General features: G+C 40.6%; 1 protein-coding gene across 1 annotated transcript; it reads right to left on the reverse strand.

The window, feature by feature from the left end:
* Positions 1-1544: 1544 nt before the first annotated feature.
* Positions 1545-25794, reverse strand: RGS13 (regulator of G protein signaling 13). The gene is made up of 7 exons (XM_045509518.2): positions 25465-25794; positions 24090-24160; positions 18599-18667; positions 15394-15455; positions 7673-7839; positions 6308-6519; positions 1545-3717 (listed from the first exon to the last, which is right to left on the reverse strand). The coding sequence occupies exons 3-6, from the start codon at positions 18661-18663 to the stop codon at positions 6334-6336; spliced, it is 480 nt and encodes a 159-aa protein (XP_045365474.1). The 5' UTR covers positions 18664-18667; positions 24090-24160; positions 25465-25794; the 3' UTR covers positions 1545-3717; positions 6308-6333.
* Between the last annotated feature and the right edge of the window lie 428 nt (positions 25795-26222).

Genomic DNA, 26222 nt, shown 5'->3' on the forward strand with positions numbered 1-26222 from the left:
ATTTGTTAATTGTTAATTTATCAAGAGAAACTGTCCCTTAGACCAGATATTCATAGTTTATGGTTTCATAGTTCAGGAACACAGGTAAGTGACAAACTTCCATGGAACTGAACCCAAAGAAGTTCTTTACAACCAGGATCACTGTGCACTCTAGAAGATACCAACCTTCCTCTTCCCTTGAAATCTTCAATGGAATTATAATTTCCATAGAAATCTGCATATACCTTCTTTCTTGGTTCAGCCATAGCAAACTTATAGAAAGCTGCAACTCCCAGGGATTTATTGATTTTTGAAGCTGAGTTCTTCTTTCTAAGGCCTTCTGCCCATAAACTGCTAAAATTTGGAAATGCCACTGGTCAAATCCTTTTTATAAACATGCTTCTTTATACTTAGAGAAATGATCTAAGCTCTAAGTGACTGGTTCCTAATTTTGAGCAAAACGGTAGGACAGGGTCACAGTGGTAGGTGCCGGATGTAGGGTCGTGTCTTCAGAAAGTAGCAAATGCTGCTCTGTGTCTGGCTGATAGAGTTTAAAAAAAAAAAAAACCCATATGAAAAAGATGCTGCTAGTTAAAGTAAATAAAATGCCTTCATGATTTCATACTTCATTTTCTCTAAATTCATTGGCCATAGATGGCAGATTCTTTCAGCAATTCCGTTCTTTGGTTTTTGGTGTTTCTCATGATATTTTTCACCATTAGCCCACATCTGTCCCTACAGGCTCTCAGATGGAGGATGTGGCAGTTGGTACTGACTGACCGAGACTGTGGTCCTGAGCCTGGATCTCCTGCTCATTCTCATCCAGGACAGTGATGACCGCCACGGAATGCTGCGTGGTGAGTACCGTGACCTCCAGCCTCTTGACAGGCCAGTCGCCTGGCTCTGCCCCCCCCCCCACAGCTTTCATAAATATATGCTGAGTGACCATATGTGTGTTGCACTTGCTGTCTTCAGCAACACATTTGCGAATGAAAGAGAGGAGGTTTCAGCTTATTATTGGAACTTGCGGTGCCATTACATCAATCAGTTGCCTGATGATTCTTCTTTCTAGTAGAGACCTGAACTGAGAACATGAATGATGTTTTAAAGCAGTCTGCCTGAGTCTATCAGCAGCAGTGCCTAGAGAGAGCTGCAGTAGTTCCCTTCCATATTGAAACAGCCTGTAGAGGTAGCGGCATTTTTCATTTGAATTCACACTTTGTATATTGGATCATTGTGCGTTTACTTCACATTTAGCTTGTTTGTGGGAGGCTTATGGTGGGTAAGGTGTTAGGGTTAGAAGAAATTTTGTTCTAGTCCAGAGGCCCTGAAAAAGTAATAACTTCTCAAAGCCTTGGATTCCTCATCCCCAACTAGGGTTGTCAGGACGGAGGTGCCCAGAAAGTACGTGGAGAGGGTCCCCTGACTACTTTCTCCAGTATGTCCGCGTCCTGCCTCTGCTTCTCTTATCATACGGTCTGTTTTTCCTTCTTTATAGCACTTGTCATAGGCTGGTGTGACTTCATCTATTTGGTCACTGCTTTATTACATCATGGCAATGCAGACTCTGTGAGGGTAGCCATGTCTTCTGCTTGGTTTGTGGGTGAATCCGTGTCTCTGGGAACCAGGTTGGCATCGGGCAGGTGCCCCTGTAACTGTTTGTTGAATGAATGAATAATGTATCTACACACATAGCACCATATCCGCTACATGGTAAGACTCAATAAACGGTCATTATCAGTGCTATAAATACCATGACGAGCCTACGGTGAGAATGTAGGAGTCATTAGTTTGTTATTTTTCTCTGAGGTTTGATTAGGTGCTTTGGGTTTCTGCTCCCTGTTCTGCAGTTTCCCTCTAAGACCTTCTCTGGTCACTGACTCAGCTCTGCCAGCGGTTCCTGGGTCTACATTTCCACCTCTCTCTGGAGTCCCAGGTACGGCACGTGGACCCTCACACCGAGCAGGTCCCCCAAGCCTACTCATCTTCCCAAGCTGCCTTTCTCCACTCAGGGCATCAGAACTTACCCTGATACTCCTATTAGAAGCTTTGGATCAGCCTTGATCTCTCCTCACGTCCCTTATCTGACCAGCTAACCATTCTTCCCTCAGAAATGTCTCTCTTTTCCTCATTCGCCTAGCTTGGACTATCACCACCTCCCATTTGAACTTTTATGGCCACTAATAATATGATTCAGTTTTATTGAACAGAGAATCAAGACTTGCTCTGCCTTTAAATATACAAAAACCTACAAGGTAGACGTTATTAATGTTACTGTTATTATCATTTTACAGTGAAGAGAAAACAAGGTTCAGAGAGCTGAGTGCTAACTGTTTTGGAGCCAGGATTTGAACTTAGATCCGATTCAGAGCCTCCACTTTCTTTTAAATCTTCCTAATTGCCGCAGGATTTCCCTTCTTCGGTCCTCGTTTCAGTCCGCTCTGCCTCCCCTTTCCTCTGCATGATTTCTGCTTACTCTTCAAGAACCATCTGACACATCACCTCTCCTGCCCCCTCTAGGTTCTGGGAGGGGAAGACATGCTTCTGCTGGGAAGCCGCAGCTCTCTGTACACATGCCAGCCTTGGCCGTTACTGTTCTGTGTTTTGATTACCAGCTCACACATCCTTGAGAGCAGAAGCCTCATCTAATTAATGTTCATATGTCCAGTATCTGTATTCGATAGGAGTTGGGTAGATTTTTATTAAAGGAATGCATTTACAAATACTGTTTGTTTGGGAGTTTAATACTTGCTTTTCTATTTTTATAGGAATGGTATTCATTTTTTCTATTAAAATGTATAATTAGCAATTAGGGATAGCTGCTTTTTTTAATCATCCAACATCAGTTTTTTCAGTGGGAAAGAGTAGTTCAGAATAGCCTGAACAGGCACATTTTTTTCCATATACTTTATTTTATTATTATTTTTTTTATTGAGGTATAGTTGATTTACAATATTATGTTCATTTCAAGTGTACAGCATAGTGATTCAAGATTTTTTAGATGATATTCCATTTGAAGTTACTATAAAACATTGGCTGTATTCCCTGTGCTGGACAATATATCCTTATAGCTAATTTATTTTATATAAAATAGCTTGTACCTCTTAATAACTGCTTTTTAAACAAAGGCCCCCCCTTCCCCCTTTGATTTTCTGTTAACAACATAGGGAGATTTTAATAAGAAATCCCCTTCTACTTGTCCTGTTTGGCATCTGCTGGCCGTTCGTCACCAGCAGCCTTGTTCTCTCAGCCTGTTTTCCTGTGCCTGCTCCATGCCTGCAGTCTCTCTCCCCGAGTTTCTCCTTCTGCTAGGCAGCGGGTAAGGTGTCAGCACGAGTGTTCACTCTTCACTTAAAGCTTGGATTCAGATGCCACACTTCATCTTTTATGACCATGACGGGAATTTCAGGTCCCAGATATGAGAAAGATATTTGGAGGCAGTGAGATCTCATGATTTTCTTCACATCACACCCTATTATGTCTTTGAAGACAGCTTCATGCATCTCTTTTCTATAATCACTCTTCCAAAACTGGTAAAAAGCCCTTTGCAGTTGATGAAACTATGGTGTGACTGATAAATTATAAAGAGTAAAGTGTTCGTCTATGCCAAGATGCTTGAATCTGAGTTGTACAAATTCCTGTCACTATCTTCTTTTGGAGAAGTTAAGGCTTTATTTTTTTTTATGAGGAGACAATGAAGGCTTATCTTGTACATCTCCAGAGTTTGAAAATGTATGTCTAAAAACAGGAAAAAAAAAATCTTAAATATATCCAGGTTTGATATCAGAAATCTAACAATATGTTTTAATTTATTAATCCGAAAATACTAAGGATAAAACAAATGTCATGTGAAAATGTGTTAATGTGAACATATCTTTGTAGCCATTTGATAAATAACATCAATTTTTGAATTATTTTAATAAACTGAAATATTTATTATTTTTAAAAATCCCAAGAAAAATGAACAGGATTTTACATATTAAGTTAAAATGATCTGAAAGCTATTTTAACTATTAGTCATGTGAAATACATACTTCCATGTAGAATTCTTGAAGAGATAGCACTTTAAGTTTAAATTCTCTACAGACTTGTGGTTACCAGGGGGGTGGAGGGTGGGAAGGGATAGACTGGGATTTCAAAATTGTAGAATAGACTACACTGTATAGCACAGGGAAATATACACAAAATGTTATGATAACTCACAGAGAAAAAAATGTGATAATGAGTGTGTATATGTCCATGAATAACTGAAAAATTGTGCTGAACACTGGAATTTGACACAACATTGTAAAATGATTATAAATCAATAAAAAATGTTAAAAAAAAAAAAAGAAAAGAAAAAAAAAAGTTTAAATTCTCAGTTCCTAAGTAGAAAATTTCAGAACTCCCTTAACCAGTGTTAAACACGAAATGAGTAGTTCATTATCCACTTTCCCATGAAAATGTCAACTTTAGGAGGAGTTACTCTTCAAACTGAGTATTGTAGGAATGAGCTTGAGGGAAATGATGAATTCATTAGTAACAGGATGTAATAGAACATACTGCACGGGGCCCACTCCATCAGCTAGTCCCGTTTTTTGTTTGATAGATGAGGAAACTGCGGCCTCTTGGTGCTGAGGGTACAAAGGCATCAGGTGAGTGAACAGGCACTGGTCCAGTTGCTTTGTGCCTCCGTCCAGAGCTCTTTGTTCCTTATCACCAGGCGGCAAAAGCACAAGCAGAACTGAAAACTCCGACCTGTCCCGTACTGCAGTACAGGGGGAGGAATAAGCAGCAGAGGATGCTGAGAATCTGTTGTTCTGCCAGTGCTTGGCTGACTTAGTACAAGGTGGACGAGAAGGGCCTCAGGTGTTTGAAACCACGTGCATCACGGCCACGTGTGTATGGGCTTTCCGACTTGCCCATAGATAGACTGCTGGTGGAGTGAGATGTGGAGACTGTTTGAAACATGTGGAAACTTTTTTTTTCTGGCTTATTGTGGCTGGGGATCATTGTCACATTCAGATATCTAAGACTTTAACCTGTATTCTTACATGGGTATTTTTAAAAGAAAATAAATAATTCAGTGGGTTAGGTAAAATTGGACTACTGTGGTAACACCTCCTACAAGTGACTGGAGACCCTGTTAACCGGCTATGTACTTTTTAACAACAAAAAAATGTTCTTTTGCATAGCTGATTCTCCTTCTCAGAAATGAAACTCCAAGTATTGGTTCTGTGTTATAATAATTCTTTGCTTAATGAGAATAATTCCATTTAATGTTCATTTTTATGTGATGCATCTTAGGTTTAGTGTAATTTGGAAATAGTAATGCTGTTTCAGTCAAATTTGAGATCTGAGAAACACTTTTCTCACAGTAAAACTAAAATTTTTCCTGCACTTAATTCTTTGGAAAAAAACTGTGATTAAATATTTTAGGTATCTTACTCTTTATCAAAAGCACAGATTGTTTGCCCACTCCTCTGGCGCAGTCACCCTATGCCGTATGCTGATTGCAGCAAGTGAAATAGAGATTCTTTCTTCTAGAATCTTCCAAGATATTTAAGAATCTTCTATGACAGGACAAATAAAAATAGTCTTACTGGAAAAATAACTTTATCATGTCTTTGGAAAAAAATCATATACTTACAAACTTTTTAGTTTATATTTGGATTTACTGATTATCAGGACCATGAGGGATTCAAATTGTGAGAGCAAAAAAATTCTCAAAACATAGTAACCAAAATCTATATAAGTATAGAAATAAATGAAGAATTTCATACATTTAAATAGCTTAGACTCTTGGAATTTTTCACATGTACGAGATGCATGCAGTATAGAAGTTCAGTTATGGACATAATAGAAGGAGAATTTTACAGATAAAATATCTTCCAAGAACACATCTTTTTATATTGCTCATGATATAGTACAGCTGATTATACTTTGAGTACCAAGTTTATCTACTTATTAAAGTTATTATGAGCACTCTAAAGAATACGTTCATGCTAGAGACACAGCTCATTTAGCTACAGTTTTTAAAGAACTGATCTGGGCAGTATGACAGCAAAATTTCATTAATAAGGAGACATCCATTAGCTGACTTCTACAGTAATAATTTTATAGTTTTGATGTCATGAAGAAAGACCTTCCTTTTTCTTATGTATTAACTGAGCTACATATGTGTGTCGTACACTATGTTATTCATGTTATAAGAGTCCTAGAGTCCATCCTTCTTGGGATCTGTTTCTCCTTGTTGACAGTTTAATTTCTTCTATTTCATTCCTACTCTATTTCTGATTTTATGGGGTTTTTATATTAAAAGAACAAGCCCAGTATTTGAATATACCACCTTCAGTTGAAACGTCTGAGTGGTGGTCAGGAGTTGCTGTTGGGCCGACTGGTCTTCAGAAGGGCCTGGTACATTTCTGACTTCAGAAACCTGGGATAGGAGTCCCTCTCCATGTGCATATACACTATTTTCTGAGCCTCTTCAAAACATGTCTGAGTGGGTTCTTGAATATTCCTGATGATGGTTTCTCTTGTCGAACTGTCGATGTTAATCTGAAAAGAGAAAGTACACGTCGAGCGTAAGAAGGCGTGACTGAACGTGAAAATGGGATGGAAAGGTCTGACTTATACCCCACCCCCCCTTTCAGTGGAATACGGTAATTTTTTTTGCAGCTTCGTTGGTATCTAAAAAGACTTAACAAGAGATAAACTTCTTGCTTTTTATAAAGTAAACATCCAACTTCACATCTTAGATTTAAAAAACCCCCATAAAACACGAGGCCCCAAACCAGGGAAATCTCAGAAACCACTGCTTACTTAGGTGGTTGCAAGTGGTTTGTTAGTGAAGTCTACAAACAAGGAAGTTTATAGGATGGCGGCCTCTCTTTTTAAAAAAGGGAAGTTGGTGCTATTTTGAAGTTTATCTTCCTTAACAGTCCTGAATGTTGATTTAACTGAATATGCCCAGAAATGAGAAAAAAAGTGAAGTAGACAAACAGAGGCGAGAAGTGGTTATTTCAGTAAATCAATACTCTATGCTTTTGGTAAGTGGTTATTTCAATAAAACAGGTATTTCCAGACAGAAGTTCTGAGGGACAAGTCAGTAACGTAGGACTGTCCTCTGGAAGCATCCTCTGCCCTTCTCTCCTCTTGGCAAGAATCTTCATTCCTCGCTCTCTCTCCGCCAGGAGGAGTCTCAGTGTTTCTGTTTCACTCATGACTCTGTTTTCTTTCTGTAGTTGTAAGTGATTGGCAGTAAGGTCAGTGTGGATGTTTGCTGGGTTTGCTGGATTCCAGCAGAGGTGAACAGTGAGCTCTGGTGTGGTGGCGTGGACTGTGCCCGACTCCACGCGGGAGTCAACATGTCTGTTTATGGTGTGTCTGTAGTTCCTTGTAGCAAAGTCAGTTCTTCCTACTAGGTCTACTTTTTTTTTTTTTAATTTCCTGAGAATTAAGATAATTTAATGAGGAGAGACTTTGGAGTCTAAGACCTAACTTTCCCACTTAACTGCTTTGTGACACTGAACATGTTAATTAACTTCTCAGATTCAGGTTTCTTATCTGTAAAGTAGGGTTAACACTACTGACTGTATAGCACTGTAGGAGACACTGGGCGTGAAGTGCTGGCACTTATCCGTGCCTGGCAGATATTGACACCTCCCCGGGATGCGCTGATTTCTGGGTACCAGCGTTGCCAGGTAGTTACCTCTCTAGGTGACTGTGGCTGGATGTAAATTTTATAAAGCTTCTTGGCCCTGGAAGTTCTGCTCCATCGTGATGCAGTTTTCTTATAGGTTTCACATGCCATCCAGAATTTAATATTCTCATCACTATGCTCCATTTTTAAGTACGCTGCATAGACTACTGGCCCATCTAAAAGTAGAGGAGAAATCAGTTTATTCTCATGGGTCAAAATCATAAAAAATCTGAACAATGTTTAATGCAGGTTAAAACTGAAGCCTGAATCAAAGCTCCCAAATTATTTAACAAGTGAACATTGTATAATGATACACACAGACACACAGATACACACACACCCCGCCACATACACACACACCCCGCCACACACACCACACTTAGATCTGTACTTCTGAAGCTTGTTCTAACAACGCCAGTCAGTGGTAGTAGGGTCATCCCTTTATTCCCTTTTGCTGAGGTACTCAGAGCAGAATACCCACTAGTGTGAGTGCGTCTAGGATGGGCCACAAGGACCCAGAAACAGGGCTTAAATATGATCAGCGGGCAGAGCTCTGATCATGAAACTGACATGAAAATCTAAAACCCCAGGACAAACTGCAGGGTGAGAGCAAGGTTTAAAAGCTAAACAGACAGGTCAGGATTGGAAAATACCCAAACCGTGTAGAAGTGATACATTGATTAGAATGTATAGCCTGGGGTGTTTCTCAGTATCCGGTTAGAGCAGAAGAACCTGGATAATGAAAAATACAACTTCCTAGTCATGGTTTGTGGTTCACACGAGCAGTGAAGGACTAGGCAAAGAATGGAATTCAATGGGGTGTTGGAAACTGCCTCAGAATCTAGACCAGGACAGTGAGTATGTGTGGAGCAGCCATCAGGTGACACTTGATGCCAGAAATGCTCCTCCCCAGCTCCGGTCTGCCGCTGCCTTTCTGCAGTCGGTGGATAAGGGCAGGTGGGTGGGAAGAGCTTTTCTGACTGAGCCACTATGTTGTAGGTGCTCCTGTTTGAAGAGGGGGTTAGGTGGGTGCTCACAAATCCAGCACAGAAATAAGACTCATTGCGGATTCCAGGTGTTCTCAATATTCAAGATGAACACTCTGAGAAAAATATTAAACTTCTTTTGGCAACTAGGAAGTCTCCTGGCCTATCTGAGAAATTGAATTGCTAACTGATAAAACAGCGATGTAACTTTCCATCGATAGTGACAGAAATGTGTATGTAAGCACGTAGACTGTGTGACCAAACATACGATTTTTGATGGACAACACTTAGTCTCATTAACTGTTACAAGAAATAATAGTAAATCAAAGGGAATGGCCATGGTGAGTAAAATCAGATTTTCCCAGATCTTCGCATGAGAGATTGAACTGCATTTCCCAGCACTGGAAGACCAGGCTCCTTGATGCCTTGGCTTCTGCTGGCTCTGTCAGCAGTGATGCAGAAATCAAGGTAACAGTTAGGGTATTTTGTATAAAGAGAAAAACTCAAAGGGAGGCAGACCTCTTCTAAGGAGGCATTAGGGTTCAGAAAGGCTGGCATCTGCAAGAAATGTGCCTCCTAGGGAGACACAGAATTACAGCGAAGTTCGTTACTCTCGTGTGAGCAGGTGTAAGCTTCACGACGTGGGGTGGGAGATGATTCAAAAGAAACATAGTTTGAATTGAGAGGACAGACAAGGTGGGTGTAGGGCATGTGTAAAATGTCACATAGGAAATGATATTGATTGGATATTTCCACCCAATGGGGAACATATTTTAACTTCAGTTTAAAAGAAGGAGTTTGTTTTCAGAGCAATTAACTTTAACACTGTGCCTCACCTCATCACCGGCAGAGACAGAAAGCTAGGGCAGAGAACAGATGTAGCAACTGGGGTTCCTGTCAGAGAAACAGCTGAATGGGGAGGCCAGCCAAAAAACAAAATGCAGCAAAACAAAAACCCATTTCTAGCCTCACAAGTAAAGCTGGAAGCTGATAATTTGCCATGTGTATTGAAAGAAGTAGAGTTCTCTTTAAGAAAATGAAAAACAGTTTGATATACTTTGGACTTAGAGAAATTCTGACTGCTTTATTAAGAACAGAAAATAAGGCTCCTAAAATAAAGGAATGAGTTATGGACCAGGAAGAAGGTGAGATACCAGATAAAATCTACAGATCCTGGAATGAGAGTTAGCCACCGAGGTACCTGGATGGGTTGAGTGGAGGAGTGGGTGGGGTTAGGGAGATATTTTGGAAACAAGCGTTAGATTCCATGGTACAGTATTCTGAATTTGTGTTTATGTTTATGTTGAACTTAACTGTATATGAAATGGTTTAAAGCTGTTTAATTTAGAGCATTCCAGCATCTGTATCTGTATTCTTTAACTTCCCTCCTGACTGAGGGAAGGAAGGATCTTTTGGGGCTGACCAGAGGGTTCAACAGTGCTCAGCCTACCCAAGTTCTCTGCTAATGAAGCCATCTCTGTGTTGTGATATATATTTTTATATAGATACTTGATGTGGTAGATTGTAGTATTATTCTCAGTTATTCCTGCCCTTCTTGTCAGAGGATTGTACTTTCAGGCCCCACGTGTATCAGCCTTGCTTATTGGACTTGTGCTAGCCAAGGAAATGCATGCAGAGCGCCACGTGCAGGTGCGTGCAGAGGCTTAAGGACCATCAGGTGGCTCTGCCATTGCTCTTCCCCCACTGTGAGAAGGACACATCCTGGAAGAGCTGTTCCTTTAGCCTGAAGTCCAGAAGAAAGACATGGAACAGTTGACCCCAGTCGTTGTGTAGCATGACCAAGAAATGCAGCTTTTTTATAAATTAGTGGGATTTTGATGTTGGGTGTTACTGTATCACAACCTAGTGCCTGCTGACCTGGACCACCTGAAGCTGTCTGATATTTCCGATGTGATTTTGGTGTGTAGCTCAAGTAGACCCATGTGATTTGGTACGTTTTACAGATTTTTGTCTTCGTTGGGCTAATTTTTATGGTAACCAAGTAAGCAGCCCAAAACCCATTTGTACAAAAGTGTTCCAGGAATCTGAGCAATTATTAAAGTCAGAACTGAATTGCTCTGTTTAGAATTTCTACTGATTCATATACCAAGGGAAACACAAGGTGGGAAAGCTTTTTCCAAATGAGGCCACGCAGCCCAGTGTAGCCTGTTCTGAAGTTCTAAATGATGCTCTTTTCTGAGCATTCTGCTCTAGAGATCATGATTCTACTTGAGCACAGTAATAGGGATGAACCACGGAATTGCTCATTCTCATTAAACTGAGAAGAGGGAAGAAGTAGCTTTATGTCATACACAGTGTACATCTTTTTCTTGAAGAATGAGCGTGGTGCCTTTGGGACTCCCTAGCATATTCTTTTTAAACTAGTTACTGAAATGAACATTTCTATGACACACAAGGTGACACAGGCTGGCGTCTTGATGCAGAAAGGAGACGTGACACTCCTCTTGGCTGAGTCAGAACAGTGGCCCAGGTACCTTTTCTGGGATGGTTTTCTGCGGAGCGGCAGGGCTCATGCCATGCAGTAAACCCTAAAAGTGAGCTATGTTGCAATCTGCCATCAGAAATGTGTTTAAAACAATGTTAAATCCATTTTATTTTCAATATATACCACTGGGGAAAATGAATCCCATAATTCTACCAGCCTCTGTGTCAAGCTTTAAAATAAATGTTTCATTGAAATTCTCTGGTTAAAAAAAAAAAAAAAGAAAGTCTCTGGTTTGACTTCTGTGATATTCATCACTTCTGATTTTTCTCCTAACTTCTCTTTGCTGTATTATTGTAAAAGTAACTTGCAGTACCATACATTGTTTTTAATACAGAAATTTGTTTAACAATTTGGTATATTTTCTTTTATTATTTCAGTCTTTTGTTTCTGTTTACCTTTTTTTCTAGCCAGTATTCGTTCATCTTTACAAATACAGATACACATTCAAATTACTTTATTGGCATCCTTGTATCTGGTTTATTTTATACCTAGTAGATTGACCCCCCCCCCCAGCCTTCCCCCTGCCCCTCCCCCAGCCTCAGAGGGTATTTTAAAAGCATATGAATGCTTGTTACTCAGCAGTTTAAGGCCATTCACGTGGCCTCTAAGGCCCTGTGCTCCTGTCATGTTGAATTTCTTTTTGTTACTTGAAGGCACTAACCTCACTCATGTCTTGGGACTTTTGAACATGGTGTCCTCTGCTTGGCCCACTCTGCCCCCAGGCCCCAGTGCTGCTGCCTGCTTCTCACTGTGCAGTTCTTAACTCAAATTTTACACCTTCTGACAGTTTGGTTCTAATCATCCCATTGAATTGCCCTTTTACTCCTGCCTTTCTTTGTCCTATGGCCTGGTTTTATTTTCTTCAAAGCACTATTACTTTCCGAAATTAATTTATCTAATTATTTGCCTGTTTGTCTGTCCCTTCCCGCTAGAGGGAGCACGTGAGCCGAGCACAGTGACCCTGTAGGCAGCCAGAGGCGTGGGAGGACTGGATGACTCATCCACAGGCGTTAGTTGCAGTTTTGAACTTATTTTTATTTACATTAAATATGCTTTACTTGAATATTAGTGGGCAACCTCTATCCTGATCTTTTGAGATTTAGCTAATAAATATATGTATGAGCCTTCTGCACTTTTTCTGACATTGTTTTCTGACATTCTAATCAAAATCAAAAATACAACTTTGATTAGTCAAAAGTTTTGTTTTTAATTATTTTTCAGTCTTCACCTTGCCAATTGGAAGAGCCCTCAGATTTTAGGTGATTGTTGGTTCCCTGGTCATTTTAATGCACATTTTTGTATCTTTTCTAGTTCTACTAGATTTAGACATAAGAAATATAGATTCTTCTAGGTTCGCATCAGAAATACCCACAGGATTTTCTTCCCATTTTTCACCTTAGTGATGCCTAACACTTTGATGATATTTTGTGGTGCAGCATCATATTTTAGGTCAGCCCTCACTCAAGGAAAAATCTTTGGCAAATCTCAGGTATTTTGGCGGGTAGATAAATAGCTCAGATTTTTTCCTGACCCATTTAAAACTTTATTACTACTTTTTGTCCATTTGAAAATAATTTTTTGCTAAAAACTGGGACGTTTGAGAACTTGGAGGACACTCTGTCATCTGTAGACTTGGAAATTTTGCAGGGTACTTTCTGCTTAATTCATTGTGGAGATTGTTTTAATGAGATCACTTTTCACACCAAATCCTGAGGAATCCTACACACTAGATTTCCTCATTGAAAGAAGCACTCATTTATCTTTACTGTACTTCTTCTAAGACCATTTTCTATCTTTAAAATACAATCAGACCTCTTTATCATTTTATAACACTCTGAGTCCTTTGAATCCCAGCTCAAAATTTGCCTCTTGTGAGAATCTTTCCCACATCATTTCTGAACTACACGTTCTTTAGACACAGGCTTCTAGTCCGTGTAGAGGCATCCGCATAGCTTAGCTATGGGGTGCGTTTTACTCCTGTCCTTGGTTGATGTAAACACACTCTCTTCTCTGGCACATCTAATGTTTCTATTCTTAGTTTTATCTTTCTGATTGCATGTCCCATAGAATGATTTGTTTTATAGCTTTTTTTATTTTATGTGATTGTTGAATTTGTACGTGAATTTCGCAGTAACTCAGTTTCTGGTAAGATTCTTACCCTGTTTTTGCTGGTTTTTATAAAGAGCAATATGCTGTCTTCCTGTCTTCATCTTTTCTGTAGACTTAACTTAGTCTCATGATGCTTAATCTCTAAATTGCTAATTCTAGCCAAGCTCCCACTTGAAATTACTTCTGAGTAATTTTATTCACTTTGTTGACGAGGCCTCCAGGACTGGCACAGGCAGTCTTACATAATATGGCTTAGTGTTTTGATCTTTTCTATTTGTCTTGTGTTTATTCGCTGAACATTTATTGCATGCCCAGTGGGTCCAGAACACATTTTTTGTCTCTGAGAGGAAAGATGAAAGGTGAATTAGAGGTGATCTGTGCTCTTAGGGAATTTGCATTTAGTGAGAAAGTGGCTGTGGAAAAAACCTTGAATAGTTATAATTAGAAGCAAAATAAATAATGGTATTAACAAACAGAGGAGAGAGAAAAAAATATTTCCAAGAGGTTTCCAAGAGGAAAAGGTGGAACTTGAATTTTGCTTTTAAGGGTGGGAAGAATTGATAGAGGAGGCAGGGGGTACTTTGTGTGAAGCCTGGACCAGGAGAGCCGTCCACGTACAGGATGGAGGAGTAGTCGTGGTGACAGAGGGCACGTGATGTGAAGGGACAGGGCAGGGCAGTGTGAGAAAGTCTGCTGGGTTAGGGTGTAGAGTCCTGGAAACCAAGTGAGAGCTTCTGGACTTTTTGATAGGCAGCAGAGAAAAAGGAAGGATATTCAAGACCAGCATTTTATGACTGTGTGCCTCATCTGTCTCGGGCATTGAGCTGGGGGCTTGTATCTAACATGCACCGTGGTGCTTGAGGGACAGATGATACAATCCCATTTTGCAGATGAAGAATCTGAAACTCCACGAGGGAGATTAACCTGGCAATGTTGCAAAATATGGATTACGGGGGGTTGGGACTGAAATCTGAATTTATAGCAGAGGATCAGTCATTACGGCTGACTAAACACTCTTGTCTCTCCCTCCTAGTCCAGTGTCCTAAAGTTGACCAAACAAGTACTTTAGAAAAAAATTTACAAACATGCTGGCAAACTGGATGAAGAACACCTGAAAAGGGAGAGGTAGGGGTGGTTGTGACAAAGAAAGAAACCGAGGCCTTAATTGTTCACTGGAAAGGGCTGCTGCGTGGGGTGGGGGCTCCGGCAGAACGAGCCTGGAGGTGTGGGTCCCTGCACTGAGCAGGCGTGAGGTCACAGCCAGGGTGGCTGTCAGGGCTGTTCAGTGCGAGTTGCCAGGGGGCCACTCCTGCTGCCACTGCCCAGCAGGCCAGGCGGTGACGGCTGCCTCCTCCCCTGGAGGGCCTGGCCTAGGGTCGGAGGAGCAGGCGGTGCCCCAGGATCCAGGCCGCCCCCTGGGGGTGGGGAGAACAGGAGGAAGCGGATCCAGAGTCACCGCCAGCACCCCCGCCGGCACAGCACCCAGTCCCCTCCTTAGTCAGTGCATAGTCAGGTTGTCAACCTATCTGATAGTTAACATTTCCTACAACCTCCCAATTTCCAACCCCAAACACAAGGGACTGCGCCTTCTGTTTCTGGCATCGAGCCTCTGACTTCACCTTCCTGGGTCCACTGCTCTCACCTTTCTGTTCCATCTGAATGTGGGTACTCACATGCAGTCAACACAGACTCATATAAAGTCTTAAATCACACACTGATAGAAGTTAGAAGTAAACTTTGAGGAGTTCTAGAACATCAAAACTCAAATTTATTCATACTCCTCAAGGCATGAAGAACAGCAAATTGTTCATTTTTCAAAAAAATTATAACTTTAGAAAGTGATGGGAAGGCAGTGTATTTCGGTGTGTTACTATTTAAGCACATTTTCCAAGGGCTTTTACACATAGACTTGTGAAGAAGAAATATTCACAGTGACTAATCTTGTTTTAATTAACACCAAAGAAAATAATAGTGGTTGACACAGCAAACCATTTTCAGGTTTTCTTTTTTTAACTGTGGCAGTTACCGTTGAGAAGTCTGAACAGCACACGTTCAGCACAAGTGCCCGCCTGTCCCCCCGAGAATAAAACTGACTAGTTATTAAAAACTGACATGTATGTAATACTCACATTTTGTAGCCATCAATTTTTCAAAAGACTGTGCCCACTGTAATACTTCCTCCGAAGTCAGGCTTTGAAAAGAAACAGAAGGTGCTCATTGTATTGAAGGGTTCTCAAGGTTTGTGCTGAACTAAACAGAAGTACACTGTCTTGAAAATGATGCTAAAATATAGCTACACTCTATTTGTGCGTGGTTTTGGATGGAAATTTATCTCCTAGTGATCTTTTACATTTAATTTTTACTTTCTAAATGATTAGAATTATCAAAAATATAAAAGTAGAATAAACCTGAGAATCTGATAAAATAAATTTCAAAAAGTTAAAGAACCATAGTCCTGTAATCTCTGTGGTCCCGAATTACCATTGTTACTGTTTTGTTGTATTTCTTTTCAGTTTTGTTGTTGGGTGAATGCCTGTGTTCTTTTAACCAAGAAGTAATCATTGTGTGCTTGTGTGTGTGTGTCCTTTATGTGTGTAGGGGGATGTGTATGTACATTTTAGTAAGCTTTATATGTCTTCATAGCTGTCTTAGTGACCACCTATAGAGTTATAATGTATAATTGTTAATGTATAGCAGCTGATAGTCACTGTCCTCGTGGTGATGGCGTATTCTACAAGGGCATTCCATAGTTTACATAATTATTCTCAGTGAGCATTTTGATCATTCCTCATTTTTTACCATTAAAATCAAATGTAGCCCAGTTGTGATTAAGGCTTGCTGTGCCCACAATTAGGGTTGTTCCTTGGGAGATGAACAGAAGTAGAATCGATGCTTAATTTTAAAAGGATCACACACTGTGTGCTGTGGCCACCAGCAATGTGTCCGCCCCTTTATCTGTTAGAATCTTAGAGTTTATCCACAAAACTTGTTTGCATGTATTCATCTAATAAAGTTAATAACTCTGTATTTATTATGAATAATTATTTTCTCAGTTATTTGCTCTGTATTATTTTACAATGATGGTTTTAGTTTTTTACTGCTATGAATAATAGATCAAATTACATTTGACCTAAACAGTATGAAAAAAATTATCATTTTTGATAATATTTGTGAAAGACGCTGGCTTTGAAGCTTCATTTCTGTTCATTTTGGTGAGCCTTTTGAAGTGAATTGGCAAGTGACTGTTCTTACATATGAATCTTTATTCCTCCTCTTTAACATACTTAGTGTGTTCATTGCTATTCAGTTTGTGGTATGTTCTTGATTTTCCTGTTTTCAATAACCGTGTGTAATCACAGGCAACAAGCAAGCCCTGCCCATTGGCTGTTACCTGGCATAGTGAGCTCAGTGCTTGGAGTTGGGGGAACAGCCACCAGCATTAGCAGGTGCTTAACACAACAAAGGACGGTTAGTTAAAGAGGTTAAAAAATAACCTGGGACATGGAACAATATTGGGAGTCCTAAGAAAGTCAAGTATCTTTTGTTTTCTAAAAATTCAGATGGCTCTTGCTAGTTTCAAATGGACGGTTTGCATCAGTGCTGAGGCTTAACAGCTTACTGCCGTGAAGATTGCTTTCCACAGACATTTCCATGAAACGGTGTCTGACTCATTGTTCCTTTCTCTTATTAGAACTCTGGAAATAGAAACCTAAAATAACCTTTTCAATCCAGTGGAAGAAAAGCCCTTGGCAAAGTGTACTGCAGACCTCTGTCCCACCTATTGCTGTCATATAGAAAAGAATCACATCTACATATGGGTGGAGATGCCAGCGCCGTCCTGGGTTAGCTTAAACTTCAGTGTTGGTGACCGTTGGCAAGGGAATTCCTTTGCATCTAGGATTCATGAGATTTGTGGAGATACATCATGATTGGGGTAATTATAGTTAGGGATAAACTTGAGAAGGAAAATTTGGTTTTGGTTTAATCCCATTTTTGCTTGTAATTTTTTCTGAGTGTTTCACCAGTTTCATGCTATCCTGTGGCTACCAGTTTCCCTTTGTCAGAATAATTCGAAACAGCTTTGTCCTTGCATCTGCTAGAACTTTTTGTTTCCCCTCCCTTCTCTGGTGAGAGAGAGAGCAGGTACCAGATGGACACGGGAGCATCCTGTGATGTCAGCACGTTGCGGAGAGAGGAGTGAGGAGTTCTTGGAGTCCGGTGGTCCCAGGTCTAATTCCAGTGCTGTACTCAATAGCTTCTGGCCTCACATAAAATCTCCAAGCTTCATTGTTACTGTTCATGAAAGGGGGATAATACTGTCTACCTCACAAAGGTATCGTGACAGTTAAGTTAGGTTATGAATGTAAAGCACTTATCAAATGACTGTCATCCCCGGGTTTGCCAGGAACGTGACTCTCTTTCCCTGGCCTGCGCCTTCCCTGATGGTGGGTCCACATGGCAGGTACAAGGAAATATGAGCATTGATGGAACCATCCACGGAAGAGAAGGGAACTGTCCCGACTAGCCTGTTCCATCTTTCCTCTCACACGTTCCTGTGCAGTTCAGCTGCCTTAGTGCGTCAGTTAAAATGCTCAGTTTTGGGTCTTGCTGTCTCTTCCACCCACCACTGTGGCCTCCTCCTACCCACCCCCTCACTCCTCCTCCACACACATAACAGCTGGTAAGCATTTTTGGACATTTGGGTGCCTCAGGACAGGAGCATGTGCACCAGGAGCTCTGACTGCAGCAGGACGTGTGGCCAGAACTGAGGTCTCCACGTGGACCGGACCAGGCACTCTGCTTAGCCTCCACCAGGCAGTCTGCTGAGGTGAGCGCATCCAGTCAGTGCTTTGTTACCCTCCTCAGGTGTTGCCCTTTCCCATCCAGACGCTTCATTTTCAGTTGTGGCGAATGTGGAAGAGACTTGGGAGCTTGGTGAGCATCTGGTAACCCCTCCAGTCTCACCTCTTCCAACTGGGGATGAAGGTGTCTGGCACTTCGTAGATGGAGAGTTTGAACCATGTAGATATACTGGATCAAAGAATCTCATTTTAACATATAAAGTTTTAACACTATAAAAAATCTAAGAATATCTTTTCATAATAGACTCTCTAAAAACATTAAACGTGCTGAATTCTCAAGTGGAAACCATGAATGATGAAAACGGAACCTTAGTGTAAGGCATGACTGGCCTTCTGGTGGAATTACTCATGTGTAAATGCAAATTTTACTTTCTGAGCAAAATATATTAAGATAGCAGTTGAATAAACATACACTGATTTATCATGTGATAAATAGGCATTATAATGGTAATAGAACTTAAATGCTACTTACTTTGAAGGGAGCCTCTTAGATGCATCTCTGCACATCTTACAAATCCAACAGTTCCGCCTACTCATTTTTCTAAAGAAATACAGCATATACTTGGTATAATTTAGTCATTTAAAACGATTATATGTTAGAATCAATTTCTAAAGAACACAAAGTTATAAGTCACAAAAATGTTATAAATCATGAAAAAATAAGGATAGGTTCTTGAAGTTAGTGGGGTATAGTCACTGGCGGGGGTGGGGAGGAGGGAGGAGAATGAAATGACTCATAAGTATTTTACGGGAAATCCAGGTGCTCTGAGCTGTGACGTTAGAACTCATCTGGCCCACCTAGTCATCAAGTGACGGCTTTAAAAAAAATACAGCTCTTTGAAGAAGATCTCCCCATGTCGGGTCTCCCGACAATGAATTTGCCAACTCCCAAGTCTTCCCTTTTTGGATAACTCTTATTTTCAGAAAGATCTCTCAATATGCTGAACAAGAATTAGCCTCTTTGTAATGAGCCTAATAAAATAGTGTAAATGGCCAAATTAAAAAAATAAGCCTTTGAAGGGTGAATTCTGGGCGGGGTGTTGCTTCCCTGGCTTTCCCCACTCTGGATGGTGTGATCTTGACCTTAAAACTCAGGTGGAGTTAATTCAGCCTAGACGCTGTCTAACAGAGTATGTCACAGAGGGTTTTTAACTCCTACTTTGAGAAACAAACTAAAACATTTGTTAAAAATTATTAACTCCACACTTTATAACAAGAGCTGGATGTATTTTGCTAAACATATATTCACACTTATCTCTAATGAGTCATTAAGGATGAACAGTGAGTTTTTATGTCAGTCTTTATTGATTCATTCACAACATCTGGTGAACCCTTGTTACGTGCCAAGTTCTGGCTGCCAGGGGTCTAAGTAGGTCCTCTTCCCTCTTCTGTCCTCACTAACAAGCTGGGGAAATTTACTTGGTGGGGACTTTGAAGCAGGGAGTCCAGGGGCCCGTGAGTACACACAGGAGGAGAACCTGACCCCACGTGGGGAGGTTAGGGAAGTCGTCCCAGCAAAGCAGGAGCTGAGCTGAAACCAACAAGGTGTGTGGCACCTGCTGAGGGAGGGAGGGAGCAGCTTGTGCCAAGATCAGGATGCAGCAGTCAAGTCCTAGTTGAGGAAATGGAAGTGATTTGGTCACCACGTGAATCCAGAGTATTGGCAGGGAGAGAGCTCGAGAAAAAGGCTCCAGAGTGTTCATTGCAGCAAGAAGGTGGTGGGAGGTGAGGTTAGTTGTAAGGACAGACAGAAGCCAAGCAGGACAGGCCTCACTCATCATCCGTTTCATAATAAGAAATTGAAAAATCATTGCAGGTTGTAAAATACAAAACAGAAATGCTAACATTTGAAACTGTTTTGTGGTAGAACAGATTGTGGTGTGGCCAGGGTGGAACTGGGACCAGTTAGGAGGTGACTGCAGGTGTCCAGGTGAGGGACATTAGGGGCTGAGGCGAGAAAAGTGGCCGTAGAAATGGGGGAGAGGGGAAAGAGTTTAGATGTTCTGGGGGAGGAACTATCATTGGATGTGCACAGTGGATGAAAGAAAGGAAGCAAGTTCAGATGAGAGATTCACCCTCAAGGTGAAGGTGGGCAGTTTTCCTAAAACACATCAGAGAGGCCACGAGAAAAGATGCGACGGTATAGGAGACAGTGTAAACTGAGAAGAGCAGGTGGCTCAGGACGGACAAATGACAGACACACATTTAAAGGAGACTGAGGAAGAGGCACTTGCGAGGAGAATCAAAAGAATCTACTGTCACAGAAACCAAGGATGAGTTATCAAGAAGTAAAGAGTGGCCAGTTGAGAGTTAGAGGCTGGGAAGACATGAAAAGAGCAAAAGACCGAAAAATATCTGTCAGATTTGTTAGTAAGAAGGTCATCAATGACCCTGGTGAGCGTGGCTTCAGTGGAGGGAGGAGGGTGGAGACCAGGAGATGGAGACCAGGACAGATGTGCGGATACTTGCACAGCCCGCCTGCACTTTTCCCCTCCCTCCCCCAACCTCTCCCTCCACCCCCCCTTTCCTTCCTTCCTTCCTTCCTTCCTTCCTCCCTTCCTTCCTTCCTTCCTTCCTTCCTCCCTCCATTTCTTTCTTTCTTATGAAAGCTATGGACAGAAAGGTTTACTAGAAATGGAGAGGCAGGACTGTGACCTGTGACCCTTCTGGCCTGCCCATCTCTGAGGACATCGGTCATAAAGTCTGCAGTGTGAGTGATTCAGCCTGAGGTTGGCTGCGGTAGCCATGGACAGAGGTTGAAGACACAGGGAAAGAGAAAATCAGTAGAATTTCAGTTTTCTGAAAAATAAGGAGGAGCGAGGATTCAGAATGTGGGGACTGGGACCTTGGAGAAGTCCCAGTGGAAGCACAGGAAGAAGTGACCATTCCCTGGTCAGTGGAAGGGCTGGGGAAAGCATAGGAGCAGGTCTAAGAATATTCGTGGTTTTGGGGGGAAGAACTTCTGGGCGTCGTGGTCTGATGGTGTTGACTTTCTTTGTGGGTCTCCACTGTGAGGAGGACCAAGGGACAAGGTGGTTTAATATACCTACAGGATGGAACAAAATTGGGGTTCAATGGCAAATATAGATTCAAACTAGTTTAAGCAAAAGGGAGAGTTTATCAAAGGGATGTGTTCATGTGTGCAGGTGGATTCTGGAGGGCCTTGAATGGTGGACTCTATCCTGTTGGTGGTGATAATTCGTTGAGGCCTTTAATAGTGTGATGAAAATAAGTCTTTTTCTGGAAAGATTAACCTGACTGAAGATGATTAACACTGAAATAACTGAGGCTGAGAAAACCGTTAGAGTGACTAGCTATCCATAACTGATCCTGTGTGTGATTGGACCCTGAACCACATTAATGTAGTTCAGATCTGAAGATACTTCATCTCTGTGATCACCTCTAAGACACAGATTACCCAGTCAGTCCCTGCTTATCTTCTCAGAAGGAGGACAGTCGAGAACTTCTTTCCTTTATGTGTCTTTTCTGTCTGTGGAGCTGGTCAGCCCTGTCTTCTCCCGGGCCTTTACTTGTCCTCCAAGCTCTACCTCTAAGAGTAGTTTTTACATCTCATTGTCTCCTCACTTGACCTGGGGATCCACATGCACGCACTGGTGGTTTCTGCAGCTAACATTCCTGTCTGTTTACAAGTTACCCTGTTTCCTTCTGTCAACTCAGTGGAACTGTTCGACAGAAGCAGAATCGTCTCAGCATGCAGCGCCCACGGAGGGCGAAGCACAGGAAAGGTAAAGTCATTTCCAGATGCACTCAAGCCTGGGGGCTCCCGTGGCTCCTCAGAGGTACCAGGTGTATCAAAATAATTCTGGGCTCTGAAAACAGACACGTGCTTGAATCCAGGCTCTTACTAGCTGTGTCAACTTGGGTATATTAATTGCACTCTCAGTTTCCTAATTTCCTTTTTTCTGAAATGGAACTGTAAAATTAGAAAAGTGCACATGTGCAGAAACTTTCTGTTCCAGTGAATCTGATCCTTCAGCCTCTTGAGCTCTGTCACTCAGGAAGTATTTCCTAAGCCCTTTTGTATGTGCAGGAAACACACGTTCTGTCAGATTGCATTCATTCCTCTTTTTAAATTTCAACTCAGACCTAATACGTTGTTCCAGTTAATCTTCCTCATCCCTCAGTGTGCATGTACTCCCAGTAAGTTCTCCTTCCTTCACTTGTGTTTGTTCTTGTGTTCCTGTCCTTCTGTTGTTCACATACAGCATAGTAGCGTAGGTTCCAGCTTTATAGTTAGCTGGGTCCCTGCTGCAGGCATCCAGACGCATTGGGCATGTGCATCAGACTGAAGGGATGGGGCTGTCAGGGAGGATTTGTTTGGCCAGAAGAGCTCTCGGGCAGGCCTGAGTGCAGGGGGGAAGGGACGAGAGGATGTCCCCTTACATACAGTTTTGCAGGTTGTCCCCCGACACAGATACCTGGAGAAGAGGACTGAGCTCCACCCACACTCGCCTTGCCGGGCTGTGGCCCCCAGGTAGGGTTTCATCCGTGTCGTGGAAGGGCTACCTTTGTAAATTCCAGCTAAGGCCAGTAGCAGCCGTGTGACTAATTCAGACGGAGGTTCTCTGGCCCAAGTGGCTCATTAGTTGGGTGACGTTGGAAAAGGAGTGGAATGTAAATATAAATATGTATAAAATACAAAAATGTATACAAGTATACCAAACTAATGTCATTTGTATTTCTGACTTAACCGCTCCTGCTAGACTGTGCTTTCCCTGAAGCATTATGTTCACATGCTATTTGCTAGTCACATCTAAGTAGTTGTCTAGTCTTCTGAGTCAGACAGTCACGGATTTACTAAATTATGGGATGCCAACAGAATATAAGGACATAAAACCATTAACAATTAAATTAAAGAAAATACTTAGTGGGGGAATTATGTACAAGATGTATTCTACGTAGGAAAAATAGACCAAACAGTCTTGCTTTATGAGGTCCCCTGGTTTTCTCGGCCATTGAGAAATGGAGCGTACTGGATAGACGCTGTCCCAGTGGCTGGAGCCCTGCTGCCTGTCTTCTCAGATTTCTGGGACTGGATGTCCGTTGCCTGCCTGCATTCTATCTCTTGATTATTGCTGGGTTGACTGTCACTATGCACCACCACTTTGCTGGAATATCACAGAACATTCTGCCTGTCCCCATGTCCTCATAATGCTTTCTGTGCACAGGTGTGCACAGGTATGCAACCCCGCGTCTGGTGATAGAACAGACTGACCCCCTGAGTTTCTTACTTCTTCAGAGTGACACTGCTGAACGTACAGTAAAGGAACTTACAAGGCTAAACGTGGAGGAAAGGGGTGGGTCAACAAGGAGTCAGAAAACAAAATATTTCAGACTAATTCTGGAAGGTAGAAAGCAGACAAAGTAATAGAAATTAAAATGTTCACACCTTGAAAATGAGAAGAGAAAAAGCCTTTGGAATTTCATCTGACAAAATGAAGAAAATATAATTCACCATGTGAGGACTATGAACTTCCAAAATAATTAGCGGTTTAAAAAGAAATATCTGCAGTCCTGCATTCAGCGATACTTGTCATTAAACAGTGTATGCACGTCTATAGTTTAATAATACCAAGGTACAGAGTGGCAGAGTAAAGCACTTTCATATTTATAATTACAAACTTTTAAGAAATATTTTTGGTGATTCCAAAAGGAGTACATTCTTAAAAAAAATTAGAGTATAGTTCCTCACAGAGTTTTATTAAAATATCCTATTGATAAGCTCATATTTATTTTGCTTATAGTTAAATCCAATTAAGAACATTTGCAGTTAAATTGTACCCTTCAAATTAGAGGACACATGATCATTTACTGGTAAAAATAAACAGGAGCTTCAAATATTCCATAGAACTACAATTCTATTTTGACAAAAAGAGAGTTCCCTGTGAAAGAATGACTTAAAGTGATAGGATATAGAATGTATTTAAGTTGGAGAAACTCACCAAGCTTCAAATCAACAATAATCATTTTTTTCTCATGTTGGTGGTATGATATGTGGAAAAATTCCATTGACCTAAAAATAAAATAATAACAAAAACAAGCAAAAACAAACAAAATTATTGGGTGCTTCCTGGAGAATGCACATTTGGCAAAGATTTCTATAAATACCCTGCCGTATATTTTAAGGAAATAGTTATTCCACTTTGTAAGTGCCAGATTATGGTTATCTTCATTTTTGATTTATTAACTCCTTATTTAGAATTTTGTTAGTTTCATGAATTGATATTATACAAATTCCTATACTTTTTATTTGCATTTTCCATTGCTTTTTCTTTCAATATTTTATGTATTATATACTATGTACATGTAATACATAATGCAATATTATGTATTAATTGACCTATCTTTTTTATTTTTCAACATCCTCTCAGTAAAACTAATGTGCACTTTTACTATCTAAGTATAGAATATTTAGAACAAGTTGTTTTCCATATGATTTTTCCTCCAATGTTTTAAAAAAGGAATACATTTTATCTGTGGAATCCAATTCTTAGAGTGAGTATAAATGCATTAGTTATCAATTGAATTGGGTATATATTATGCCAGAAATAGATTCAAGCTTCCCCTAACATTTAAATGAAATCTTCCTTCAAGTGATACGAAAATAAATTTCCTTAAATTGAACCTTTTAACATATTTAAACATTTTTATTATCCTGATAGGCAATTGATAAATTCTTTCTGTTCATATACAATATCTGCATTTATATGTGTTTATTTTACGATGTAGCATGTCACGTAAATTTTAGAAAAACCTAGAGACATGTTTTATTTTAGCGAGATTTTGTTTTCCATAGCACAGAAAATTCTTGCCTTTTAAAAAACAAGTCATTTGTGTGTAGTTGTGCTTAAGCATAGGATTAAAGAATGAAGAAATTTCATAAAATCAAGTTAACAATGTTTCATAGAAACCTAACAACTACATCTGAAATCAGTACAGCTAATTACATGATGGAACTCATCATTTGGTAATGCATGATTTTTAAAACAAACAATTCTGAAACACATGACTTTATAATATATCTTTAGCTAAACATATACACACGCGCACACACAAAACATAAAATGAAAGACCATATTCTACAATAAAACTGGAATATATATTTTATTGCCTAGTTTAGAAGCTTCATTCATACAGGGGTGACTGTAAGTTTTGTGGAAGTACGGACAGCCTAGGCCACACAAACATAGGTGTGTACTAGTTTGTTTTTTTGTTTCCCTTAGAAGAAACCTGCTGAAATAAACATCCAACCACTGGTCATTCACATCAAGTCACAGTATTGTATGCATAGACTGCTTGATAGAATCTCATACTTACGAATATATGCTGTAGAGTAGTCCAGCATGCTAAACTTTATTTCCTTCCTCCATGATCCTTTTGAAGTCAGGTTCTGAAATTCTCTGGGACACCCAGCATTTATTTTTTTCTGGCATCAAAGAACTTTACTGTCTCTATAATTACCTTCAATGGCACTGTGGCTTCTGTACCAAACGTTCTGTTTTTACACACATTTCTATGCAAAGAGGGAGTTTGTTGAATATGGAAATTAGAGCTTTGGGATCCATTGTGACGCACTGGTGATGAAGAGGTTTTATCTAACATTACAGCCCATCTGAAAAGGTCTGATGATTGGAAACAGTAACTCCATGAACTCTTCATGCAGTAGTCAAAGCTTTTTTCCCCAGATAACTCATTTTTCTAGTTTTAGGAAATATATAGCTTAAAGTAAAATCCCCCTTTAAAACAAGACAGAGAACTGACTACCAAAAAGTATCACATTGTGAAGAACTATTAAAATCAATCTGTATGGAATAGTCAAATTACTAAGGACTTGTCACAATTGAGAGATCTGAAGAGGCCCCTTTTCTCATTAAAACTTTCTAGTTCTTTCAATTGGTCCTCATAGGGCAGTTTTTGGATTTTCCATCATTCTCTAGTTTGTTAAAATACCTTTTAAAATCTGAACGGAACACAGGGGACTGGTGTGAAGACTGGTGAATGCAGAGGATGGCAAGCAAGGTTGCTAATGCCTGTGTCCTGTATCTTATGTAATTGTGTGTAGGGACTGGGGGTGA

This window comes from Camelus bactrianus, chromosome 23, assembly GCF_048773025.1.
Source record: "Camelus bactrianus isolate YW-2024 breed Bactrian camel chromosome 23, ASM4877302v1, whole genome shotgun sequence".
Classification (NCBI taxonomy): domain Eukaryota; kingdom Metazoa; phylum Chordata; class Mammalia; order Artiodactyla; family Camelidae; genus Camelus; species Camelus bactrianus.